The sequence below is a fragment of the Oreochromis aureus genome, linkage group 3 (genome assembly GCF_013358895.1).
Source record: "Oreochromis aureus strain Israel breed Guangdong linkage group 3, ZZ_aureus, whole genome shotgun sequence".
In the NCBI taxonomy this organism is placed as follows: Eukaryota; Metazoa; Chordata; class Actinopteri; order Cichliformes; family Cichlidae; genus Oreochromis; species Oreochromis aureus.
The window spans coordinates 96,795,115-96,806,884 of record NC_052944.1 but is presented as its reverse complement, the minus strand read 5'-3'; the positions used below and the strand labels follow the sequence as shown (position 1 = coordinate 96,806,884).

At 41.1% G+C, this 11,770-nt stretch overlaps 1 protein-coding gene across 1 annotated transcript; it reads left to right on the top strand.

Moving 5' to 3' along the window:
• The first annotated feature begins 205 nt into the window (after window positions 1-205).
• LOC120438545 (tripartite motif-containing protein 16-like) lies at window positions 206-10,237 on the top strand. Its single transcript, XM_039608930.1, has 7 exons — window positions 206-375; window positions 2,452-2,625; window positions 2,852-2,938; window positions 3,133-3,300; window positions 7,416-7,589; window positions 8,440-8,486; window positions 8,659-10,237. The coding sequence occupies exons 1-7, from the start codon at window positions 263-265 to the stop codon at window positions 9,225-9,227; spliced, it is 1,332 nt and encodes a 443-aa protein (XP_039464864.1). The 5' UTR covers window positions 206-262; the 3' UTR covers window positions 9,228-10,237.
• Window positions 10,238-11,770: the final 1,533 nt, after the last annotated feature.

The following is an 11,770-nucleotide window of genomic DNA, read 5'->3' as shown; positions in this document are numbered from 1 at the left end:
TCTTTCACTGCAGACCAATCAGGCGCTCCTGCGAGGCCTGCTGACGCAGACAGGAGGTAGCTCACAGACCAATCAGGAAACAGTCAAGTACATCAAGGAGAAGCTCAGTGAGAATCTGTCTGCAGAGAAAAGCATTAATCTGCTCCACTGTCTGAATGAACTGAATGATTGTTCTCTAGTGGAGGAGATCCAACAGTCCCTGAGATCAGGAGGTCTCTCCACAGATAAACTGTCTCCTGCTCAGTGGTCAGCTCTGGTTTTCATGTTACTGTCATCAGAAGAAGATCTGGATGAGTTTGACCTGAAGAAATACTATGCTTCAGAGAAGGCTCTTCTGGGGCTGCTGCCAGTGATCAAAGCCTACAAGAAGGCTCTGTAAGTTAACGTGTGCTCAGGCCTTTCTTTGTTTAATATTTATTGTAGTAACAATTATAATTTGTTAATAGCAGAATTTGTACAAGTAAGTAAGTAAAACTTTATTTATATAGCACCTTTCAAGATAAAAATCACAAAGTGCTTTACAGAGGCAGAAAACAAACATTACAATTAACAAATCAAATGTAAACACTGTGATTCTATCTAGCTAGCTAGAACCAACCCAGTGCCCTGTTACTGTTCTCTCTTCAGTTATTATTCATTTCTTCTCTGATCTTCTAAACTAATTTATCTGCATCAGTGCACTCCATGGGAGTTCACTTTTTTCTATGTTATAATTATTCTTTATTGTACGCCCAGGTTCTACAGCTGCTAACAAACTGAATAACAGTCCATATGTTGTCTGTGGGTTCCTGTTGTGAGATGGAAGAAAAATCTCACTGACAGATTCTTAGAAAAGTCACTGAGATTTTAACAAGTCCACCTAGTCAGGAAAGAGTAGGTGGAGAAATTTTACAAGTGTTCTTGGTGGAACATTATTATTTCTCTTCAACCTGATCTGGTACACTCTACCCTAGGGCTGTTCGATATAACGATATATATCGGATGACAATATAAAAACGTCTATCGTTTCATTTTACGCTATCGTTTGTTTTGTGGTGTCGCAAAATAAACTGTTTACAGCAATATTTTTTTCATCGTTTTGATGGTCACTGTAGTGGCTATATTAATTTCTTAAAGTTCTCTCTTTCTCTTATATTCAATATAACCACACTACGGACGGACAAGCACCTGTTTTTATGGGTTGTTGTTAGCAGCAATGATGGTAGCACCACCGCATGTCCGCTTGTTTATGTTCCACATAAACCTTTCACAATAAAGCTCAAGATCATGTTGAGACTTTTCAAAATAAACTGAATCACGTGAAAGAGCAGATTATTTATGGATGAGAAGTAAAAAAGAGCCACCAGGTGCTTAAAAAATAAACCTTACACTCAAACGTTAGAACAGGCTTTTCCCCGCAGCACGCCGTGTAATAAATACTCACAAATAAAAAGGTGGCTGTTACAACCTCTGTCTAAAAATGTATAGTTTCATGCATCGGTTAAAACACTTGACTCCAGGTACATGAAGCGCAGCTGGAAACACTTCCGGCAAGTCGAGCTGCCCGAGAGTCACAGAATTTACAGAAAACGTTACATTTTTGTGATTTATTTCGTTATCGGGACGATATAATTCTTATATCGGGATATGAGATTTTTGTCATATCGCACAGCCCAACTCTACCCAGAATAATTTAGCTGACAACATCAAGCACATCCAGTATCCATTATACCAAAATAAGAATCTTTCAGGCTCCTAGGTCAATCCTATGCCTGGTAGCTGTGTCTGGTAGCTGTGTGGTTCCTTGGTGACTCTTAGGCTTGGGGTATTGGACTTCAAGAAGGCTTGGGTCCTGGCTGGTGTGTTGTCGGGGTTGTGGTTGAGAGCATGCACGGGGTGCCCAATCTGAATGGGCCTGGGCACCCTGCCTTTAGTGCCTTTGGGTGTCTGTGGCTCCAGCCTTACCTCTGGTTCCGATGCCCACCTGAGGTTATACATGCAGACATTGAGAGCTCTCTGGAGGTGCCATGCTAACACGAGCTCTTTCCTCAGAGGGTTATTGGCACCATACCCCTTGCATGTTTTAAATACACTACAACACCATATAGAGCGAGCAGAGTGAGGCATTGTCTCACACCCCCATTCTCTGTTCACTGTCTGGGACAGGAGCAGGAGCTGGTGAGCCTCCCTGCTGCTGCAGGACTCGGTGCAGTGTGCTCATCTCCAACCCAGAGTAAAGGGAAACATCTCCTTAGTCTATAGTATTTTTTTTTTTTTTTTTTTTTGTTTTGCCTTCAGACAACTATTATGATTGCTACTGTGCCAGACAGGCGCGCGCTCTCTCCCCCCCCCCCACCCCCCCCTTAAATTTTGATTCCTTTGTTAACAATGACTTGTAGTGCCCCTGCAACATGTGTTTTTCTTGTCTTTGTTTAACAAATGTCACAGATTTCATGCTGCTTTGTTTTGTAGGCTGAGTGTCTGTGAGCTGTCAAACACAGGCTGTAAAGCTCTGACTTCAGTACTCGGCTTAAAGTCCTCTAGTCTGAGAGAGCTGGACCTGAGTATCAACAGCTTGGACTATTCAGGTGTGAAGCTTCTGTCCGCAGCTTTGGCCAGTCCATGTTGTAAACTGAATACTCTGAGGTCAGTATATTCAGGTTTTGTTTTGTTTTTCTTGTTCAGCTGAAAAGTTAAATAGTTAAAAATGTTGCTCAAGTGCTTATTAGTATTTCTAAGTGAAACTATCACATTTCTGACCTATTTAATTCCAGGCAATAAGGATGTAAAAATACATTGCTAAATGTTGTAGCTTCTTACTACATGCTGATTAGTAAAATGAGTGTTTCACTGTTCATGTTATAATTTTCAGACTGAGTCTCAGTAATCTCTCGGAGAGAAGCTCTAAAACTCTTTCTGCTGGACTGCAAAATCTAAACTGCAAGCTGACTACTCTGAGGTCAGATCAAGAGACTTTGTTTTTCAGAATTAATAAGTTGCAACAATGACTGGATGAACTTCATCTTGCAAGGTTTCCTGAAGTATTCTTTAAAAAAAAAAAACAAAAAAAAAACAGGATTAAATATTGGCAATAACTCTGGCAATAACTGACAACACTTTAAAACTAGTTTTTGTTTTTTAATTTTATTTTAGGCTAATGGGCTGCAAGTTCTCAGAGAGAAGCTGTGAAGCTCTGTCCTCAGTTCTCAGCTCCCAGTCCTCTAGTCTGAGAGAGCTAGACCTGAGTAATTCTGAGCTGCAGGATTCAGGAATGAAGCTTCTGTCTGTAGGACTAAAGACTTGTACACTGGAAACACTCAGGTAAGATCAACAATATTATATTATTTATTTTCATCAGTGGCCAAAAATAAGCACACATCTATGTGTTGTATTATTTTGTAGCTTCTCACTTCTCACAGGTCAGGTCTCAAATCTTTTCCAGAGATGATCATTTAAAATCTGATTTATATTGTTGCACAAAAAGCTAAATTAACATTTTAAGTTATTTTTAGTGTAATAAAAATTTAATAAATGTTTGTATTACAATTAGAGCAGACAAGTAAGGGGGATGGGGAAAGGGGAAAAAAAACAAGAAAGACAAGTTGGGAAGAAAGTTGACCGAAGGAGAGGAAGAGAAAATAGAGGGAGCAAGACAAAAAAGCATTAATACCCACCGGAGTTTTGTATGCCAAAATCATCAATATTAAAACAATGAAAGGCTTGAACTACTTCAGTTGTGTGTAATGAATCCAAAATATATGAAAGTCTAATGTTTATCAGTACATTACAGGAAATAATGAACTTTATCACAATATGGAAATTTTTTGAGAAGGACCGGTATATGGTTACTGAAGTTGGACTAGCAGGTATATAATGATGACCATTTGCAAACCATAGCTACACAGCTATGGTTTGCATAATATAAACACAGTGAACAGGGCTCTAGAGTGCGACCAATTTGGTTGGAAATGCGACCAAATTTTTCCGTGGTGCGACTAAAAAAAAAAATATTTGGTCGCACCGGTGCGACCAAATATTTTCGGGTAACAAAAAAAAAAATCTCTGCAACTTTCCGTGTGGTCAACAACAGACACACATTATGCCCCTATCGTGGACTAAACCAATCAGAGATAGTCAGGGGCAGGACCACTCTGATTGGCCGTGGTCCAGTTGAAAGTGCAGGTGGAAGAGAGAGGTGAGTAGCTTGAACAAAGCAATATCGATTCATTAACGGATTCCACACAAAGACGTAAACACAGAGCGGACCCGACGCATCAGAATCAGCTTTGTCTTTCTCGGCTTTCTCACCCCACGGCCCGAACACGGACATGCTGTCGGAGCTTAGCGATCCTGATGCGTCGGGTCCGCGCTGTGTTTCCGTCTTTTTTGCGCTGATTCTGAGCTCCAGGTTTTGTCTCTCCAACCAAAATTCGCCGAGCCAGCAGCAAAAGAAGCAGCAAACTACGCTTCACATTTGATCAATGTCGTCATGAATTCACTCTTACTTTTGCTGTTTTGCTTCCACCACGATAAAAATCACACTTCATGCACAGCTCCCTCTCTCTCTCTCTCCCTCTCTGTACTTCAAGAACAGTTTCCCGTCTCAAATCTGTTTTCTGCATTATTCATTCGCTTATTACCCACCAGTCTACCGTTGTTTACAGCGCTGTCGGCCGCTGTCTTTTTCTTTTCTTTTTTTACTTAAATGACCTCGGACAAGAAAGCCTAATTTCTGCTGTTTAATAGTGAAGAAATGTAAGCTTTTTAAATTGATACCAAATTGTAAAACTCTTAGTTAAATCAAACCTCTGTAACTTTGCTCTGCTTCACTTCAGCAGCATCAGGTAATGTTCATATGTTGATTCATGGGTTTCTTTCATTTTTGATCTACTGCAGAATATTTTTAAGGTTATCTGCTATAAAAAGCCAGAAAAATCTCCTTCATGTTTTTCTGTGTTTTATTCTGTTACTTTGACACAAAGGCATCTGCTGTGATGTTCACAATTCTGATGAAGTCTCACGTGTATCAGTACTGATAAATGATCAGAATTATAATATTTCTGACTGTCTGAAGCTAAATTGAATCGAATCAGGACTTTGAGAACCGGAATCGAATGGAGTATAGAAATCAGTGATGATACCCAGCCCTAGTGAGCAGCCTAGGCCTGACAGAAGTGGATGTAGCTGTGGGTAATAAGAAAAGATGAAAAGAACTATTGATAACTTTCTTGTTAAGTTAAGGCCTGATCCGTCTGAAATTCATAGCCAGCTCTGACACGGTGCCATCAATCTTTGAATGCTGAAAAAACAGCAAAGTATCCAGAAAACACATTTTATGCTGCAATAGATACACTGCCCAAGTGTCCCCTCTCCCCACTGCCTTTCAGCAGCAGGCAGCAGCAAACAGGTCATCAGAGGAGCCAAGATGATGATTAAGTTTGACATTTTCTACAATATTGACAAAGCAATTTAAGCACAAGTTTGTTAGTTAATAATTTAGAAATGAATATTGTCTGTATGGACTCCCAAAAGAAAGTGCACATGTAAAACTGCGGTGTTAAGCGATGTGGTTGAAAAATTTGAGTGCGCCTAACTTTTGTGCCGGTACGCCTAAATTTTTAAAGTTAGGCGTACCGGTGCGCCCATGGCAAAAAGTTAGTCTAGAGCCCTGGTGAAGCTGGAGGATGAACACTAACTCTTTTCAACGTGATAAAAGTTAATATGAGGGTTCCTGATGGTTAGGGACAAATGCAATCGCTTGGCAGGATGCTGTAAACTTCAGTCAGGAGAACAACTGAGATTATCCATCCACAATAAAATGATTAAAAATTAATATAAATAATTAAAATGATTTGCGGTAATAAAAACCGAGAGGCCGACAGTGATCACTGCTTTTTTTTTTTTGTTTTTTTTGTTTAGGGGTTTCTTCAGATTGAATAGAACAAAGTAGAAAGCATTAAAACATGTTAAGAACACAACAACCCTGATAACCACAGAGTAGTTTGGACCCAGAAGCAGGGTTTATCACATCATCACTTAAAGACTGGATATCCCACCTGCTGTGAATGTTTTATTGCAGTACAGTTATTATTATCACTTGTCACACCCGGATGCATTCGCAGGGTCTGGGAGGACAAAAAAAAATGATGAATGCCCAGTGATACTCCTTTCAGTGTGGAGGAGATGGGGCTGTATTCTGAGCCCGTTCGGATGGCTCAACCTCTAACCCTCTCTAAGGGAGAGGCCAGCCACCCTTCAGAGGAATCCCATTTCTGCCACTTACATCTGCGATCTCATTCTTTCAATAACTACCCACAGGTCGTGAGGCTAGGGATGTAGATTGACTGGTAAATTGAGAGCTTTGCTTTAACTTCAGTGCATTACTTGTTTAACACTCAGCTCTCTCTTCACCATGATGGACTGGTATGGCAGCCACAGCAAGAATCACTCTGTCAATCTCTCGCTCCCTTCTCCCATCATTAGTGAACAAGACTCTGAGATACATGAACTACTCCACTTGTGGCAGGAACTTGTCCCTGACCTGGACAATGAAAGTGGAGGGCTTTCACTTAGGTGCCCTTGGAATCTCATCTCTGCTTTTCGGATGATGTGGTTCTGTTGGCTTCATCGGGTGATGACCTCCAGCTCGCATTGGAATGGTTCGCAGCCAAGTGTGAAGCTGCGGAAATGAGGATCAGCACCTCCAAATCTGAGGCTATGGTTCTCAGCCGTAAAAGGGTGGAGTGCCCACTCCGGGTCGGGGACGAGGTCCTGCCCCAAGTGGAGTTCATTTCATAAGGGTAGGGAAGTCTGGGCTTCTCTGCTTAGGCTGCTGCCCGACGCCCCGGCCTCAGATAAAGCGGAAGAGGATGGATGGATGCTTCAGCCACTGCCCAAGCTGAGTTTCACTTGGCTTGTCGTTACCTACAATCTTCTTTTGAAGTCCAAGCCCAATAGGACTCGTCCTTCAGCCTGGTTGCTCCCTTCACTGCTGGTGTTCAACAATTGGTTCGGGGTTACCACCTCGACAGATGCCAACCAACCCACACTTGCCGCAGCTCAGTGCAGCACCTTTGGCAATGGAGGTGTTGAGCATCATTCATTTGGTCTATTATTGTCCCCAGTTTTCCTCAGAAGCTTAGCCAGAGGTGAGTGTTGAAGATCTCGCGGACCTGGACCTCTGACAGGCATTCTTAGTGGAACCTTGCTATAGGTGTAGGTGTGCCAGGTCTGTCCAGCATCCCCCCGCACCCCCATTGGATCCAACTGACTACCAGGTGGTGATCAGTTGACAGCTCAGCCCCTCTTTCTTCTCCACTCCCCTCCCCTCTGCTTTCTTCTGATGCTTAAATGTAATGAATGGAAATTGATAATGTTATTGTATCAGCCATCTAGAAAATCATTGAAAGATGGATTGTTGTTTTGTGTGTCTGCAGTCTGTCAGGCTGTCTGATCACAGAGAAAGGCTGTACTTCTCTGGTCTCAGCTCTGAAAGCCAACCCCTCCCATCTGAGAGAGCTGGACCTGAGCTACAATTATCCGGGGGATTTGGGAATGGATCTGCTGTTGGCTGTACAACAAGAATTACGCTGGAGGCAGAACAGTGTCAGGTATCGCAAGATTGTCTAATAGAGTGGGAAGAGCTGGAAACACTTCTTGTGTCCTTTACTCACTTCCTGTCTTTCTTGATGCATGCTAAATTATCCAGGTAAGGAAATCTCCATAATGTATCACTGTTCATCTGGACGTAGTGTTTTCAGTGACGGAAAAGTTTTGTCACTATCCAAGTGACTTCAGTCTTACACGTTGACCGCTGGTGACAAATGGGCTATGAAGTCAATTTCTTGATCATTAATTTGCAAATTGTTATTGTTTTCAGAGCTAACCCAGGACCATTGATCACCAACCACACTGGTCCTGTATTAGCTCTGAGAAGAATTAAAATTTGCATATCAACATGAAACAGCCCATTTTTCATTCAGGTGGCTAGTTTAAGTCATTGTGAAAGTGGCCCCTGTGTACATAAAGTGTCAGCCATGTTACTTGTGTGATTCCAATGCTGTGTGTCCACAGTCACAATAACGGTCTGTATCCCACTGTGAGAGTCACTGACTTCAGGTGGCATTAAAACGCATGAAAACGATGACAAAACTGACACCAAGGAGAAAAGCAGCTGGCAGCAAAGGCAGGGAACTGTCCTTTTCAGCTAAACAGAAGAAGAATATAAAGATAATGAAGGTCACTGTTCAAATCAGTCATATTTCATTCAATACAGTGATGCACTTACAGATCTAGGATCAGTCCAAATCATCAGCAGATTGATCTATGTATGGATTGAAGTGTATTTGTGAAAATGTTGGACTGTTCCTTTATTGGTGTCTAATATTATGTGTATGAGAGCCATGTAATGTCCATGTGTGCATGCGGACTGTGCTGCTCTGACCCCCCTCCTCCTTTCAGGTTGGAGCCTGCTGGAGTCCAATGGTTGAGACCAGGTCTGAGGAAGTGTAAGTGTGTTTTAATGTGATTCATGAAAACAAAGCAGCACACATTCAACCATCTTCAAACGGTCACATCACTCATTCACATCTGATGTCAGGAGTCATCATCAAAGTGTCAATCAATGAACAGATGATGGATAAATGACTGCAGCTGGATTTTGTTTGTTCTTTCCATCAGATTCCTGTCAACTCACAATCGACACAAACACAGTACACAAATGGCTCCAACTGTCTGACGACAACAGGAAAGTGACACGCGTGTGGGAGACCTTTTCATATCCCGATCATCCAGACAGATTTGATTGGCATCCACAGCTGCTGTGTGAAAATGGTCTGACTGGTCGCTGTTACTGGGAGGTCGAGTGGAGAGGAAAGGTTGATATATCAGTGAGTTACAGAAGAATAATAAGGAAAGGAAAGGGTACTGACTGTGTGTTTGGATCCAATGATCAGTCCTGGAGTCTGAGGTGCTGTGGTTATGGTTCTTATTCTGCCTTTCACAATAAGAGATCAACAGTAATCTCCTCCACCGTCTCCAACAGAGTAGCAGTGTATGTGGACTGTCCTGCTGGCACTCTGTCCTTCTACAGAGTATCCTCTGACACTCTGATCCACCTCCACACCTTCAACACCACATTCACTGAAACTCTTTATCCTGGATTTGCATTTGACTACGATTCCTCAGTGTCCTTGAGCTGGGTTGAGTGCAAAGAGTGTCCCCTGTTGGAGAAACCCTCTGAGTGCTGAACAGAGAGTTCAGTCCATACATGTCCATCTCTTTCACTCAGAAACACATTTTCAGATTCATGGATTCAATCAGTTGATGTTTTAAACTGTTCTAAATGATTCCTTGTGAACTTCTTCCTCTTCAGTCCTTTAAAGATGGAAGCTCCCATTATTCCACATGTTGTTTTTCTGTCTTTTTCCACTCAAAGCTTCACAGTGAATATCAGTTTGTTGTGTTTCTCTGAAGCTCCGTTCACAACCAGCTTCTCTGCATTTTCAACAAGTCTGAGCTCATTAAAATGAATCCAAATGTTTGATTTCTTTTGTGGAGATCCAGAAATTCTTTTATTGCTGCCAAATAACCTGCATCATTATAATTGCATTAATAACCTTCTTTACAGCATTATTCCATTAATATTTCTTTCAGTATTGATATTACATTAAAGTTGTTTGAGGATGTTTAGTTAAGGATCCTTCCATTATGTTAACTTTTATTACAGGTACACCAAGAGTATTTTATACACATTGCATTTGTGCTTATTTAGAGTTGATGTTCCATCCAAAAGGGTTTTAAGCGTCACTGGTGCGACTGTCCAGGTGATACATGTTGAGGGAAAGATGAGAACATAGAAGGTTGACTGCATGGACGCTTACAATACATAATCCATATAATCTAGGGATGAGTTAGAATTGAGGCCTTAACTCATTTGGTGTCTCGCTGCATTTTACTCTACTTGGCAACAGATGACAGGAGTCAATAATTAGCCCCAGAGACCCTGAGGGCTTAAAGTTATTGCTTTGTATGGAAGGTGTTAGAAGAAAAAGAAGTTCTGTGTCTGTTTATAGCCATTAAAAATGTACAAGATGTACTGTTCATTGTAACTCACGTCTTTGACCTATTTTAATCTGTAATTGACGCCATGGGGGGGCGGATACCCCAATGCTTTAAAAGCGTTCTCAACATGTATTTTTGTCAGAAGTCATATGCTGATGTCTCTTCTCCTGTGTAATAAACTCATCGTTTGATTGCACTTCTCTGGGGTCTCCGTGGTTTGTTTCACTGCTCTACATTGATCGATTTCGCAACACTTTCTTAATGTGATTTTTTTTTTTTTTTTTTTTTTTTTTTTTTTCCCCATCATCATCATGAATAAGTAGACATCCAATAGTACTCAGTGTAACAAAAAAAAAAAAAAAAAAAAAATTATTAAAGACATTCAGCATCTCTCATGTTTCTGTCATTCTATAATAACAGCTACTTTTAAAAACTGATCCAATCAAAGAAACTCTACGTCCAGCTCTGATCTTCTCATTGATAGTGATTTGTGACCCTCTGCTGGTGAGAAGATGAACTGCATGTTGTCAGTTTAATGAGCACAGATGACATGAAGTGTTTTTAAACTTTTAGGGTGTTGGGTTTTTTCTTTTAGATCCAATTACAATCAAATCACTCAAAGGTAGGGCTGCTCAATTAATCAAATTTTAATCTAAATTACGATCTGGGCTTTCAACGATCATTAAAAATGACTGAGCCGATTATTAGCACCTTCCTTGTGCTTTACTCTCGCACTGCTCTGTGTGGCAAATCGAGCGCACCTCTCTGCGTTTCGAACACGCATCACAATAGAACCTGTGCACGAGAAAATGCTAACTTCCTGGTTTGAGACCGGATGTGGGGTTGTACATTTCCGGTAGCTTTACTTTGCGGTCAATCGCTACTGTGAAGATATACTCCAAAATCATGTCCAAAACACGAAAATGGAAAGATCGTGTTAATTTACAAAGAGCAGAAGGTGGGAACACTCACCACTGCTGTGTCATAAAAAATGTAATGATCAATTTTGATGTTTAAAGAGTTTAGATCGATCAGTTGTTTACATCACTCAACACAAGCAGAACTGCATTACAAAATCAGAAGACTCATCGTCCACATTCAGATGTACATCTCTGTATAGTGACTGGTCTTATGATTTAAACAGGCAAATGTTCAGCATTCAAACTACAGGTGAAGGATAGTCAAACCAGATGTTTCCCCTGTTATGTCGATATCAGCTAGTCAAGTACACACCTACACAGCATGTTAACAAACCGTGAAAAAAAGCCACACAAAAAAAATCATTGCTGGTAAGGGTTTCTATACATTAGTATTTACGAAGGATATGTTGTGACTTACCTTCAAAATTACAGTGGTCCCTCGCTATAACGCGGTTCACCTTTCACCTCGCTGTTTCGCAGATTTTTTAGTGCAAGTTTGCATGCTTTTTTTTTTACATCACATTGTGTCCTGTGTCCTGATCGCTGCAGACAATCTCCTCCGTGACGTCTCTCCTGTACAGTACAGAATCGCTGCATCGATCACTAGCAGTGTGACTTTGAAGTGCAGTACTGTATGTCGATGATACGTTTTGCTCCGTCAAAAAATAAAATTGGCTACTTGATTTCATCTATCGCTGGTTATTTTTAGAACCTAACACCCGCGATAAACGAGGGACAGCTGTTTACAGATACTGAGAAATATAAAATTTGAATCCCTTTTCTCTTTTGCTCTGAGGCGTGGGGGAAAA